The sequence below is a fragment of the Lampetra fluviatilis genome, chromosome 49 (genome assembly GCF_964198595.1).
Source record: "Lampetra fluviatilis chromosome 49, kcLamFluv1.1, whole genome shotgun sequence".
Classification (NCBI taxonomy): domain Eukaryota; kingdom Metazoa; phylum Chordata; class Hyperoartia; order Petromyzontiformes; family Petromyzontidae; genus Lampetra; species Lampetra fluviatilis.
The window spans coordinates 280,684-296,717 of record NC_136323.1 but is presented as its reverse complement, the minus strand read 5'-3'; the positions used below and the strand labels follow the sequence as shown (position 1 = coordinate 296,717).

At 46.5% G+C, this 16,034-nt stretch overlaps 1 protein-coding gene across 1 annotated transcript in view; it reads left to right on the top strand.

Annotated features, from left to right (window-relative positions):
• The window catches only part of LOC144948395 (adenylate kinase isoenzyme 1-like), a 45,060-nt gene that overhangs the window by 14,738 nt on the left and 14,288 nt on the right, over positions 1 to 16,034 (top strand). The window contains exon 8 of the mRNA XM_078877815.1: positions 14,721 to 14,797. Coding sequence (XP_078733941.1) covers positions 14,721 to 14,797 — 77 coding nt within the window. The remainder of the gene's footprint in view (positions 1 to 14,720; positions 14,798 to 16,034) is intronic.

Below are 16,034 nucleotides of genomic sequence, written 5' to 3'. Positions count from 1 at the left end.
ACCATGGCGACCCAAAAAGTTATTAACCATTCCGCGCATGAATAAAGGTATTAAGATGTTCAAACACCAACTATACATTCATTACACCGCTGATTAGCACGGTTGGCTACGTACCATGTGAAGGAAGTTCAACATACATACATAGCCATACATTTGTGAATTTTTTCCACAAGTATATATGGTTAATGCAGACTTGATGCCTTGTAACAGATGTCTATTTGGTGTTTGAACATTTTAACACCTGTTTTTATGCGAGAAATGGTAAAGCCTATTATCATTCAATATCTTGATAGTGGCAAAATGGTCCCATAGATAAGTGCCTCTCGGATGCTTACGTGTTTTTTCAAGAAACGCCAGTTTACACCCAATAATGACGAATACAATCATACAAGCCGAGCAATGCCCATTGTTTATGCAGAAAAACACTTTTTTCAGGAGGATCTCGCATTGGGGTGTTTTGGCCGATTCCATTCGTGAGTGTTTTAGGTGGGAAAAATATTGGGCAAAGACAAAGGTGCAGGTCTGCAATGCTTGCTCACGCCACTGCTGCACTTAGAGAGAGTCGTAGAGAGCTCATCTGGGGGATTTTTGGCTCGCTCTTCCCCATTTGGAAGAGGTGGGGGTACCGACCCTTTTCCCCACCACACACGACTTGCCGATCGAATCACTGTGCTGGTGAATCCATTTTATCCACTGGGTGGATGGAGGCAGTGAGTGGGATTTAACAGGCTTGCATTGTCGTTTCAATGGCCGTGCAGGCAGATGGAATCGAACGTCTGGGTTGCAAGTGTAGTGGGCTAACGATCACACCACGGCAGCGTCCCTGGGGGATAACAAAAAAAGGAAGTTCGTTTCCAGGACAAACCAAAAAAAACGTTGCACACTCGCAAAGAAAACCGTGCAGACAGGTGACAAGCTGCTTTGTGTACTGCAGCCTCCTGGCCAATGAATTGTGGCTGGGCAAACTATCACAAGCCTACTGCAAAGAGTTGGATTGCAGGCATTCACCACCATGTTCGAAACCATAATATATTCTGAGCAGCGTGACACTTTCATTTTTTAATAATTCCAGATAAATACGTAATGTCACTGCCGAGACACGTGGGAACAATGTCGGCTCGCTTCTCCTGACGTGTGCCCGGGATTTTGGGCTGTACGCTCCGCACAACCCAAGCACACACACCAGCGAGATGTGCAGTACAGCCGCAAATTGGACATTTCTCATTCTCTGAGAATATAAACCACCTCGGTTCTGAATTTCCATGCAAACAGGGACAGTTTTAGAAGAGAACATTTTTATATTCAGGCCTTCTAAACAACCGAAGTCTAGACGTTAGTAAAGTTATTGAAGGCCGACAGACGATAATAGTAAAATACGTTTTATTATTTATTTCAAAACCTAGAAAGTTACACAACACCGTATATTTAGTTATTACACGCGTAGTGGATTCCACTGAGGCACACACTTGACTTTGGAGGCAACACGTTCATTATAACACCCCAACAGGGTTTCTACATAAACGTACACAGTTACTAGACCCCAACAGGGTAACTACACACACGAGTGAGGTCAGCAACACACTGCCTGACCCACGATGCCGAGCGTAACGACCGATGACCGAAGACTGAAGAGACGTAGCACCGAAGGTTCTATTCCAGCAGACAGCCGCGATTGCTCTAGGGACCTCCCTTTTATGCTCCCAAGCGTGGCCACGCTCCGCCTTCGGCCACGCCCCCCTTCTGGATCTCACCAGAAGGTTCTCGACCCAGCACCACGTGTCCCTCAAGCCACCCTTTGGGCCCCCTCGCTACCCTGTCCCGGTCTCGTGCCATCCCGGGTTCACCCAGACTGTCACGTCCTTACTTGCCCTCTCTCTGACCTTCACTAGAGCCGTGACCCCTAGGGCCCCGCTTCCACGCCATGCCGACTCTGGCACCAGGGAGAGACTCAAGACGCACAGCTCCACTCTGGTGACATTAGCTGTCGCTAAACACCATAGTGACTCCATTTACGTCACTACACACGGAATACAATTATGAGTATCGTGAATGGGGAGAATATAAGGAACAGAATAAATAAGCAGATTAAACATATTCCTCGTATATCTATCGCTACCCATAAAAAAATAATTGCACATCCTCACAGCCACCAGGTCTTCTGGAAGTGCAGCGTTTCAGCATTATTGGATTGGTTAATTTACAACCAATCTTTGCACCGGGTTTGACATACAGTGTCTCATCAGTAGTCAGGCTTGCTGGAAGAATTGCCGGCGAACTTTCCAGATGTGATAGACTCGGGCCCTCTGAGTAAAATCGATGGATCCAGTTCGAAATAAGAATTCGGTCGACTATTGCCATTGCTTTGTATTTGCAAGAAATAAAATTCCGTGAAAAATATGACACGTCTTCCAACGTCATCGTTTTAAAATGTAATGAACAATCGAAGATAGCCGCCATGGCTCGTTGGGTTGCTCGTTGGCGCTGGAGCCCAACAAAATGAACGCGTTTTGCCAACAACATGTGGATTTTGCTTTTAGTCGAAAAGATTGCTGTGCGGTTATGAAACAGAAACTAGAAAGGGTGAACTCGTGATCCTGCCTGCAGTTGTGCTCATTAAGCGACTTTACCGCGTCGCAAGGAATGGCAATGACGGCGTACAGGCAGCAGAACCGTGGCTGTGATCTAAGCCCAGAGCGCCTTTCCTCCCATGGGGCCGGGCTAGGTTTAATTGTGTCAACACATTGTAAACTATAAACTATCCAAAAATAACGATTAAACTTTTTTAGTGTATGTTGAACTTCTTTCGCACCATATGTAGACAAACGAGGAAATCGGAGTTTTACCAGGTAAGGCCCACTGAGCTATGTAGCTTTTTTTCAGAAGCGATCTGGCCACAAATGATAGCTCATATCGCGTGGACATTTATAGCAACTAAATACTCTAAACGCACTTTTTTTTTAAAGTGGGGGGAAAAACCGGAGGACCCGGAGAAATATCCACGCAGCCACGGCGAGAACATGCAAACTCCAAACATATATGCGTCAGGGTCGAGATCGAACCCACGACCTCCTGCGTATCGTCTCAGCAAGACGGCACTGGTGCCATTTCCCACGGCGGGAATTATTCCGCGCGCCCCGGTTAGCAGCGGGGACACAGCGGCAATATATTCGCCACGTGAAAGCGTCAAAAAGCAATAGAGACCGGGGAAACATGAGCAAGGATAAATTGTGCATGTTGCAGTCACTGTTCTCGATTGGCGACGTTAAGTTGTTGTTGTTACATTCTTTACCTACGTGACTTTACCGAAAAAAACAAAGAGTATAAGATAAGATAACAGAAAATAAGCGCAACACATTCGTCAATAATATAACACTGTGGCCTTGAAATATATATAATAGGTGATAGTCCGTATTGCATAGCAAGCTGATAATGGATAAGGCGATTACTGATTCACAATCCTGGCTCCCCCCAAGTGATTCGGTGGACTCTCCTGATTCTTGGTTGTCATTAAATTCAATAACGAACCTTATTTTGTCTTGTTTGTATCTTACACGTTTTTTTTCTATTTACGTACTATATATATATATATTTTTAATTTATTAATCTTTGGACAGTTTTGTCCGTGCCATTAGCAACATGTAATATTAACATTACATTTGCATATGATTTTCATTTGCACGAAATAATGTGTTCTTACACGCACGGTTAAGGTCAAGTTTTGTGAGCATAACTAATTTGCCAATTAATATGTATCGTTACATACCGATTATAGACATCCTCAATTAGCCACCATCAGTCCACTGCTGGATGAATGTCTTCCCAAGCCACCGTCACCGCTCATGATCCTGTGACGTGATAATCCACCCAGCGCCTGCCGAAAATCAGATGGTATATTAATATTGAGGACCTCCCTACACCATCCAGGACATGTGCGGCATTTGACCATGCAGTGCATGGTGTGCGCGAGTTGGTCAAGACGGCACAACAGTGAATGTGCGGCATCACCCACGGCTGGAAATGTGGCGGATAATCATTAAAACTGCATTTTTGGCACCGATCCAAGTACTTATCAAGGCTCATTCTTGCTTAGCATCCGAGATCTGATAATATCAGTGCATTATATTGTGTATACTCGATGTTGGGTGCTCTATAATTGGAATTATTATCTTACTATATGGGAAAAAGTTTTTCTGGCTGGATTCATGTCTGCCAGGCTTGATGGCGTGGCCAAGTGCGCTGTGGTGACGTAAACCCCCCTCCCCCCACCTTCCACCCTGGCCGTGGATCCTGCGCGAATGCTGAGACCATCAAATCACGAAACCTGAGATGCTGATTGACTCACAGCGCAATCTGTGTGAGTCCTTGGGTCTCTTTGTGAATCTGTGGATCTCTGTGGGGATGATTGGTAACCAGGCTGAGACCAATGAACTCTCAACACTAAAGAACCCGGGATAATCACAGGCAGCGGCAGAAACCAGTATTTTAACCTCGGCTCTACGCGTGTTAGCCACCTCCACCAGATCATATATCTGGGTGTCACAGTGGCGAGATGTTAACTACCTCGCCTGGTATACAGGAGGTCGTAGGTTTGATCCCGACCCTGACACCTGTATATTTGGAGTTTACATGTTCTCCCCGTGATCACGTGGATTTTTTTCCGGGTACTCCAATCTTTTTCCTCCACATTTAGAATACACGCCCTTGGATCGCTCTACATTTCCACGTGATAAGCTACTTCGTTGAGCTGTTATAATGTGTGGCCAGCTCGCTTCTGATAAAAGTGCTATAGAGCTCAGTGGGGCCTCACCTGGTTAAAAGAAACGATTCCTTGGGCTTAATTTTAGAACTTTCGTGACTGCAGGAATTATTATTTGTTTCTTTCGGTTAAGTCACGTCTAAAGATAAAATAATAAATTAAATTAAATAATAGAATACGACGTTTCGATTGCAACACAAGCAATCATCATCAGGTATAATGAAATAGCGACATAAAATCTAACCAGATTTTATGTCGCAGGATATAGTTTTCTGGTTAGATTTTATGTCGCTATTTCATTATACCTGATGATGATTGCTTGTGTTGCAATCGAAACGTCGTATTCTATTATTTAATTTAATTTATTATTTTATCTTTAGACGTGACTTAACCGAAAGAAACAAATAATGATTCCTTGGGCCCTTCGGTGAAGTCACGTAGATGGTTCAAACAAAATAACAAAAAACTGCGACGTTTCAATCACACCAAAAGAATATGAATTCCTGCAGTCACGAAAGCTTTAAGTCAAGAAAAAAGAACTGTTCAATGTGTCTCTGTGCTTCTTCACCTGCCTAAATAGAGGACACTGACCTGAACTTTCAGCACAAATCTGGCCTCGACACCAGCGAGCAGGACTTGGCATTTCCTCACGTCTGGCGGTCCTCAGCTGGGGTGAGAATGTTCTCCGCTGCGTTGTCACGCAGCCGAGGAATGCTCGGACGAGCTCGAACCGGCGGTCCTCGTGACGCCAGCGCCGCGGTCATGTCCCCTTTAAGTGGCATCATCTGAGCCAGTGCGTGAGCGCTCTGTACCAAGACTTGCATAGTCACACTCGGGGGACAGGCATGCAGGTGATGTCAGGTCTCATTCCGCGAGTCTGCACGCGTCTAGGAGCAACTGGTTTCTATTCGGTGCGATATGTGCAGTGTTACGTAGACAGGGGTTTCCGAGGTCAGCTCAGCTCAGCAAAGTTCCGCACTTGTGCAATTGTAGACCCATCAAGGCCGTTATCACGGTGGAACCGAGCCATGAGCCATCACACTCTAAACTAGAATCGTCCGGCAATTTATTTTTCTCTAGGGTCGCCATGGTGGCTAGATGTTAACTACCTCGCCTGGTATACAGGAGGTCATGGGTTAAATGCCGACCCTGACACCTGTATATTTAGAATTTGCAAGTAATCCTCGTGGTCTCTGTGGATTTTTCTCCTGGTCCTCCAGTTTTTCCCTCCACATTTAGATCCACGCGTTTCGAGTATTTGGCTGCTGTACATTTCCACATGACAAGCCACTTCGTTGAGCTATCATTTGTGGTCAGGTCGTTTCTGAAAATGAGCCACATAGCCCAGTGGGTATTACCTGATGAAATAAAAAAAATTGTTCGTAGTTAGTTAGGGTCGGCCTCACAGGACAAATGTTCCAGTGACCAACCAACCATGGCCACTGTGCGACATCTGTGGAGGGAAAACATCAACATTCTACAGCACTCATTTCACGTGGAAAGAAAAATGTCCAATGAAAGGGACAAAATTATCTGAAGGAAAAAAACCATCCTGTACTTACTCTCTCCCCATGTTGACACGGGAAAAGTTTTGTTCCTTGTTCTTTCTTGCATAGTGCAGGTGTCTATCCATGGGTTCTTGCCAGTATGCATTGGTTTTGCCGCAATGTCATCTGTTCTGTCTGTACGGGATTGAGTGTTGCCCCCTCACAAGCGCGGGGTTTCTCTTGGTGCTTCGGTTTCCTCCCTAATGTAAACAATCATCAATTGACTGATAACGCCTTCATATATAGAGGACCGCAGAGCTTGGCTGGGTGGGTGGGGGGTAGCGGAATTTGGCCCCGGCCCTCCGCCTGACTGCTGCCTTTCCCGTGGTTTCTGCTCGCACCTCTGGCTCATTCTCTGTCTCTCTCTCGTCCTCTCACAGCGGGCGACTGGCGTGTGCCAATGGCAGGCTTCACATCGCATTTGTTATTGACGTTGTTCTCACTTTGTGATTTCACTTCGCATCGTTTTCGCATTGCTTTTGTGCTTTTCTGCATTTGCGGTGCGTATAGAGAGTACTCATAAAAGGTTATTCAACTGCGATGCACTCGACGTAAGCCTGCCGCAAGTCCTATGATCATTACAACTTTTTGGTCTACGGCACTTATTGACGCACACGCTGTTGGTTGCATGGAAAATAATGAAACCATTCGCGCGACTGCGACAATGACGGTGCTTCCATAGACTCGCAATGCCACCCATTACTCCGGAAAAAATGAGCACATTTTCTAAAGGATTAATTTAAAGAATAACAGCTATTTAATTACAACTTCAAATATTTGAGTTTATATTTTTTAAAAATATTGTGTCCGCAAAAAAAGATTCGTAAAAAATGAAATGGCCAATGCTAATCACGAGACGACAGCGTTGCGTCGAAACGGACCTGTAGGAGAATCGTGGATCATGAACCGTACCATGCATATTGGCAGCCCAAACACATTCTAGCATCGGTCGATAAGATTGTTTCTCAATATTTCAAATTTGTCCGGTTTCAAAGGTGCAGTCTCTGTCATATTTGCTGCGATTGAGGGTAACGGAGGCAGCTCAGCAATTAGGTTTTTAAATCTGTGCAGAGTTTGAATGTTCTCCCATTGTGTGTGGATCTACCCACATACAGCACTCACTTTAGAGTGGCATCATAGGCAAACACACAACAGCCACCATGCTATATTACCAACACTTGGAACATTGTTAGGGATCACGAAAAAAATAATAAAAATAATAATGTGCAACCCTTTTGTCAACCTACCGTTGTATGAAGGCCTCCCCACGCTGTGCAGGATGTGGGTTGTCCCACCATACTTCATCACGCGGCTTGTTGAACGGGGGATCCAGGACTCGTTTTGATATCACTCACCACCTGCGTGCATTGTGACCGGGGCTTATAGCAAATTGCCCTACCCAGGCTGGGAGTTGAACTCAGGTATGCAGGTTCATAGCGAAGGGCACAAACTGCTGCGCCACCGCTCCACCGGAACATTGTTGCTGTGCTTCAAATCGTTTTCAGTTATCAGAATTATGCAAAATGCTGGTTAAAGTATTTGCGATCTAGTTAACCCATATGTATAATTATTCAATAATTATACGTTTCGGAAGATACTCAAGTTGTGGAGGCACTGAAAGAAACCAAAAAACGCAGATCACATTTCGCACGTGTATTGTACGTCAGTTAAAGCAATTGCCAGCTGTTATGATGTTTGATTAGATATTGATGCTGGATAATTCATTTATGAAACGTGACCATCACGACAGAAACGTTGCGACTCGAGGTCTCACGAACCAAATTCCTCCGGCTGTCAACTTCACCCCCCACCCCCCACCCCCACCCCCACCCTCACATATGTAGCCAAGGCACCAGCAACCGTTGTGTGGTCCGGTTTTTTGTTTTTAAAAAGTTTCCTCCACCTGAGATGCGGCTGGTTTCTTCAGGCCGTGCCGCTATGCACGTGCCACCAAGAAAGCTCGCAAACTATTCCGCTGTGACCAAGCAGGGAACCGAACGAGACTCTGACACCAAATGACCCCCCCCCCCCCCCCCGTTAGCATTCCACGGGACTGCCACTGCCAGGGACAACTAGATTTTATTTTACAAAGCCAGCACAAGGTGTGCTCGTGGTGGGGGGGGGGGGCGGGGGCGTGGGGGGCATGAAAGAGTGGCTTCAAGAAGGCCGAGCTCACGGGAGACGTGGAGAGACGAGTTTTTGCTGACAGTCTCGTGGGACGTAGGTTTGTGGGTTAAAAAAAATCACTCCTTGGAGCTCGTCCGCTTTGAGGCCAAGACTCGACAATGAGGGGCTCGCTGCTGCTCCGAGTGATCTCACCCCGCGGGGTGCGATTATTTTCTCCGTTGGCGAAGGCTGGTGAGTTTAAACGACTACAACTACAACAACTATAACCCCCGCGGAAATCAATGTCCTGAAATTGTTCAAATTGCAAACGAGCGTAAAAACGCGAGCGGTCAAATGTTTTTTAAGCGGAGTTTTAATAATCTTCTACAAATGTTTTAAACGTTTTCTCGCTTGCTCGCGGTACGGTTGTTTAATTCTGGGAGCGATGATTAAATTTGTGATGTGCTGTAATTGGCTCGACGTTGCGTGCACTGTGGTAGGGCATCTGGAGCTGCTGCATAGTCTGTGGGGTGCTGCTTTGCTCAAAATTGGGCGACAATGCAATTTAAATCTAACGTGGCAGAGACAGGCCAGGGCTTCTCTGGATGACACCTTGCAGTCTCTCGATAGATAACGACGCCGATGAAAGAAAGTCAAAGGATGGTTTAAGTGCACAAGTGATTACCATTAAGAACTCCTAAAGATGCTTGCCATACAGGCTTGCCAAGAAATGCTTATTCATTATTGGGTCTCGTGCGCGATATAATCATACGTCACCACGCCGACCAGTGCCAATTGGTGAATGTGAGGACCATCAACGTGCTGCACTGCCTTCTGCTGCTACAACTTCGCCTCGCAGCGAGCCTACAGCACCTGTTATACCGCGTGGTGGCCGCCCATCCAGGGACGAAATAGGCTAAACCCTGCTTAGCTTTCGAGATCTGACGAGATGGGGTGCATTCCGGGGTGATTTGATTGAGGCAAGATTGACATGTGCCATCCAGAATGTATACACCAGAGGCAAACACCAAGCCAAGAGGCGATCCTGCGGGTCAGTGCGAATGGGGTTAACCGAGACCGAATTGAGTGTTTTGGTGAACATTGTTCACGAGTGAGCAATGCGATGTGCTCACCGGGTGAACACAACCGGGCAATGGAACGGGCGTCAGAGACACTCCGAGTGGATTTATTTTTTAATTGCCTCCTGCTCTGCTGTAACAGCGCTTTCACCCGCACCTCTGATGAGCGCAGTTGGCGACGAAAGACGTTCAACATAAATATACGAGCACCCACCACCACATTTACGAACCTTGCCTACGTGGGTCTCACATTGCGAGTGGTATGTTTCTGTAACTATTTATGGTAAAAGTTATCCTTTGTAATCGGTGCGCTATGAACCTGGCATCCTGAGTTTGAATCCCGGTCAAGGCTAACACACAAACAAATACCCCACGGTTTTTGTTGACAACCCTTTACATTTCATGACCACTACATAACACAGCATTTACATTTTCAGCTTTCCCGCCCAAAGTTTTAAGTGGCACATTTTGAAGACTTGACTCAATTTTATTTACTAATTGTTTTTATTGATACTGCATTGGCCAGTGGCGCATAAGGCATACATTACAAAACAACTCAACACACATCGCCTATACAAGACGTTTCAGGCAATGGCCCTCCACAGCAGAGCCATTACCAAAATAAATGCCTATTATATATTTCTTTTTTCTTTTTGGGGCCACAGTGTTACTGATAAACGAGTTGAGTTTGTGTGACTTGTCAGCTTATTAACAACAGCTCCCAAAAAAACCATGTTCTCGCTTCTAATTGCCGCGTGTAATGCCTTGACACTTAACAATCTGTTCCTCCGCGATGTGCGTAGCTTGCCAGCTTTGAGCACAAACTGCTCAAAGTCTTTGACACAAGCTAAAAAAAATAATGTGGAAATGAATCAAGTGTAGCAATTAGTTTTGTTCTCTCTCTCTTTCGGCCAGTCAGAAGTTTATTGCCCGAGTGAACCCTTTGAGCCGTGCGGATCTTCTTCAAGGGCAACTCGGCCAGTAGAGCAGCAATTCAGCAGAGTTGCGACAGGGGAACGGCAACTTAACGCGGCCTTCCCCCTTCATTGTGAAATCAACGTCATTCAAATCTCGTCTTCTTCTATTCTCGGTAGTCCCTCGTGAGTGACAATGATCGCGGTGGACACCGCGATGCTCCACGAGGCACAAGGGAACGGGACGCTGCCATGGTATGATGGCTCGCATCTTGGCAATCAGAGGTCGCCAGTTCGACCTTCGTCTCTGTCCAGCCAGCAGTATAGATGGGTACGCTACGGTGACTGCTGCACGTCCCATGAGCACGGTTGGATCCGCACGGTGCGAAAGAAGCTCACCATGAATACAGATGGAGTCGTTCGGCAGTTCGCTTGTGGTGGGGTAAAGCGTGGGTACTCCCACATCTTCAAAGACAATCCGACCAGTGTAGAAGAGTAGGCCAAATACTCTCTCGAGGGGCATCTCTGGACATCCCTCGAGTGGAGGCAATTCTTCTGCCAGCAATTTCCAGCAAGCAGTTACGGCGCTGCACCTTTATCTTCATATCTTTATACATGAATGGCAAGAGTGTGTAAAAACTCGCTAGACCCATCATCATCAGGGTTGCTAAAATAAGCACCACCTGCTGGAACTGGATCACTTGATGCAAATAAGTGAACAGTGCCTGTTCAATGGGCAGTGTTGGGAGGGTTTATTTTGAAGGTTTTACTTTATTGATTAAAATAAACGTAGTCCCATATATATTATTCTCAAAGTAACGTATTCTAATTTCTTGATTTATCTGACAATTACTTTATTCAAATGAACGCCTGATGGTTTTGTCGCCGTAACAGCGCCTTGCTGTGACCGTGGTGCTGGTTCACGTGCTCCGCTTGTCCTCACATTCACCCAAGCTGCTGAAATCGCGTTTCCCCACTTGTATTGTTTTTATAATCAATTTAGACGATATATGTTTTAAATCAACGTATTTAGTGACAGATACTAAGTGACAGTAATCTGCTTACACACTGAACATGGATAACATTGCGCAGTGGCTTGCGAATTTCTCCATGAGCCCTGCGAGCCGAAGTTGACTCCGGACTACGACTACCGGCAGACATCTGAGCTGCCCCCAGACCCCCTCCCATTCGCCGCCGACTAGCACTGACCAGCGCGGTGAAGTATGTTCAAACGAGCCCCATGACTCACACGGCGGCGTCGGAAGGCTTCCATTCAACATTGGACTGGCAAAGGCCTATGCATCATTAATAAAGTACTTGTATTATATTACGTAAACGGATGTCACCCATGTAACTGAGGTTAACCAGGTCTTGCCTGTCAAAGTGAGGCTTGTTTAGCATGACAAAGGACCTGACAATGGTCGCATTTCCTTGCATCCCGAGTCAATGCAGCCAGTCTCCATCCCAGCCCCAATCATCAGCATCATCACCATCGCCAGCCATGCTCAATCCACTGCTGCGTGAAGGCATCCCCACTTCTTCGCCATCCTTCACAGATTTAGCGACATTTGTATCCATATACTGTATCTATATTGTCCCTTTTGTAATTCGATTGCAGAAACACGCCATGAATAAAAGCTCGTCTGCCCCACGCTGCTTGTGCAATAGGAGCACATTGCTAGAGCATGATGAGACAGCCAGATCGAGTCTTGCCACAGGCATCTCGAACTGGTGTGAACACCTCAGGGCCAGCAGTTGAGATGTTACCCTCACAAGACTCACCCAGGCATTCTGTCAGTGACGTGGGTTGTGCGAGGTTAGGGCTCTGCCCGGCCATGGTGACTACTGATGAATAATGTCACGCAGGATGACCTGGGTGGCTGAATTCCGTGGGAATGCCTGGGTCAGACATGGCTGGTCTAGCACTGCCCTGAGCATGAAAGAGAATGAGCACAGGTGAGAGGCCGAGAAGTTTGACCTCATAAAGAGCACTGGACCAGTCACAGTCCCCCTAGCCCCCTCTATTACCTCGCAATGCTTCAACGACAAGGTGGCACTCACCCTCTTAGACTTCCCCCAACTACTCGTCCCCGATCTATCCTCTCATCTCACTCTCCTCCCATCCAAACGCTCTACCTCTCTCCTCTCATCTTTCTCTAATCCCTGTCCACCTGCGGGACCAAATATTATTCGATGTTTTTTTGTGCAGTCATTAAAAACTATTCAAACTTTTTTAATTTTACCAGGTAAGGCCCAGTGAGCTGCGTATCTCTTTTTCAGAAGCGACCTGGCAGCAAGTGATAGCTCACCAACGTGGCTTATCACGTGGACATTTGTAGCAGCCAAATATTCCCAACTGTTTCCGGGCATAAAGGGGGCAGGGACCACCAAGTGACTGCACTTTCGAGCCCGTTGTCGTCATCTTAGGAGTCTGCCGGACTTCAAGCACAGAATCGCAGCGGTGGCAGTCGCTGGTGGAACCAAAGGCAGCGCGGGGGGGGGAAGGGGCGGGGGGCGAGATGGAGGCAGAAGCCTCCCTTGAAACCCAACACATTTTTGTTGTTGACATTTACCGTGAAAAACATAAGGTGCTTTTTTACCGTTTATGGTTCTTTATTTTAATCGTTGTTTTTTGCAGTATACTCCTATTTGTATTATTAATGTGGGACCCTTTTTAAAAAAGCTTAAAATTTCAGGATCCCCCCCCCGCCCGTGGAGTCAGCTCAGCGCCCTAACTTCTGGCCCACCCACGGCGACCTCCCGGCACTTGGGCACTGCGCACATCCACACGCACATCCACACGGCATCGCGTCTGCGCCGCTACTCCACTGCTCTCTCTATCGACTGACGACCCTATACGGCGTCAAGAGAGCGCCCTCTACTGAACCAGAAGCCGCTGTGCACTGCTCCTCGAACCAAGCCCTGCTCGCAAGCAGACAAAACTGTTGGCTCAGTCGATTTAAACTTTGATTGTTTATCTTTTTTTTAAACCAGGTTCAAGCCACGTATTTATTTCTTAGTTATTAGGCAGCGTTTGCAAATTACGGCCGTGGCAAAGCATTTCCAGCCTGTGCATTAAAGAGACTGTAGTGATATTGGCGGTCGTCGTGTGGCTCAAAGAGTTGTGATCACGAGCGAGTGCTGAGCTGGCAGCACGAAGATCCTGCATCCCCATCGCCAGTGACGGACTCTCTCTTCACTCCACTGCCAAATGGCAGGTCTGTGGCTCTAAATCCCTCCATCCCATCTTGAGCTTGCTTATTGATTTTACTTTACACACCCCTCCCCTTCCTTCAATTCGTGAAGCAGATTTTTTTTTATTTTTCTTGGCCTCTTTCCCAACAAACATGCAGAACTTCCTTCACTAAGCTTTCATCTCGAAGGAGAAAAAATAATATAATTTTATTTACATTTAGCTATTCATTTAATTTGGCTACATTTCTGAGGACTAAAACTTATTTTGGTTTGATCACCATGCGAGAAAACCTTTATCAGGGCTAATGAGTCGGGGTTGATGAGAGTAAATCGAAGAGACCTCAGAAGTAGCTCTATAATGCCTCCTTCCAGGGTATGTTCTCTAACAATGGTTGATGTGATAGTGTGGCTTTCTGTGAGAGTTCAGAATGGGTGTTTCTCTAATTTCTTGATATGGTGCCCATAACACAATTGGGAGAACAGTTTTATTTTTGAAACATACTGACTTATTTCCACTTTTAGACTAAATCTCCCATGAATTTAGAATTCTACTGGAACAATCCAATCTCAGAATAGAGACAATGATGTAGTTGCTGAAGAAAAACTCTTAAATTGGTGTTTGTTGTAATGTTTGAAGATTATTAACGCCACAAATTATAATATAATTATTGTATATTACGTAAATGGCTGTCACTCAAAACGCTAAGGTCAAGGAACCGGTTGTAGTATTCTATAACATATAACTGAAATCACATCTACGTGTACATGAGAGAGTAACATAACAATGTGGCTAACATTTGTTTTTATCGTCACGTACTCCCTGTGATGGCATATTATTCATAAACAAAACAATAATACAACTGGAACAAAATCTGGAAATTGTGCAAATAAGCATAGCGATATGAGTGCTTGTAATGTATGGAGATACAGAAACCCGTGGATTAGATAACACGCGCAGAATACCATTACTTCATGAAGAACACTGTGCCCGCCCTAGGAGGATTATCTCGTTGCAAGATCATGAGAGATGGTGGCGGCTCGGGAGGCTCTCATCCAGCAGCGGATTAAACATGGCTGATGATGCCGGCAACGATGACGCGGTGCGCTGTTCTGTGCTGTGCAGGGCCCAGCGAGCTGGACTTGAGTCTGATCGGCGATGGCGGTGACTTGCACAGCTCCCCAACCCACAGCGTGCAGCAGGTGAGCCTTCCACAGCTCACCCGACCGGTCGCCACATCTCTTGGTGTGTTTCCCAGCGTTGGCCGCTTTATCTGCTAACTGCTGTCCTGGTAAATCTGTAAGTCGTCCTGGTGCATGAAAGTCTCGTTGCTGTCAGTTGCCCAATAATACAATAATACACCGCTCACGACAATGCATTGAAAACTAAACTAAACCTTTAAATTTACCAGGTAAGGCCTATGGAGCTATATCGCTCTTTTTGCAGAAGCGACCTGGCCACAGGTCGCCACTCTAAACGCATTTTTCTAAATGTGGAGGGGAAACCGGAGGACCCAGAGACAAATCAAAGCGACCGCGGGGAGACATGCAAACTCAGGGTCGAACCCACGACCTCCTGTAGACCAGGCGAGGTAGTTAACATCTCCTAGCCACCGTAATGATGATGAGAGAGAAACACGCAAACTCCAAATATAAATTCTTTGGTTCTTTCGGTAAAGTCACGTATAAAGATAAAATAATAAATTAAATAATAGCATACGACGTTTCGATCGCAACACAAGCATTCATCATCAGGTATAATGAAATAGCGACATAAAATCTAACCAGAAAACTATAGACAGACATATAAGCCGACAGATATCACCAAGATACATAGAGCGAGCAACACAGGTACAGAGAGGGGTGATCGTCTCTGTGGGGTGGCCTTAAATAGACAGAGGGGGGCGGAGGCAAATATACAGCAGCAGGCGTCAGGGTCAGGGTCGAACCCACGTCCTCCTGTAGACCAGGCGAGTTAGTTAACATCTCCTAGTCACCGTGGCGCCCCTAAATGTGCATGTGGCTCTCCCCTCTTCCGATATTGGGAGATATTCTTATTCCCACGATATGTCTTGGTTTGTATGTACATATGTTGAACTTCTTTTGCACCGTACGTAGCCAACCGTGCGAATTGGAGGTGGCAACCCCAGGCGGAACACAGAGTGGAATGTCGAGTCAATGTATCACCTGAATGACCGCAGCACGCCGCTCTCCAGTGGCCTCAGCTATGGGGTGTGCTGGCAGTGCAATTGCACGGGGAGGTGGGGGGGGCGCCTTGCGGGCCAGAGGGACTCGCGCACCAGGCTACTAGGGGGGAGTCGGGCGAGGAGGAGAACGCCATTGCTCTTCCTTGCGCCAGGGCCTCAGCCACTGCCACGACCGTCTCGTAACACTCCGTGCATGTTGCCTCTCCTGCATGTTCCAGAATCGTATCATCCCC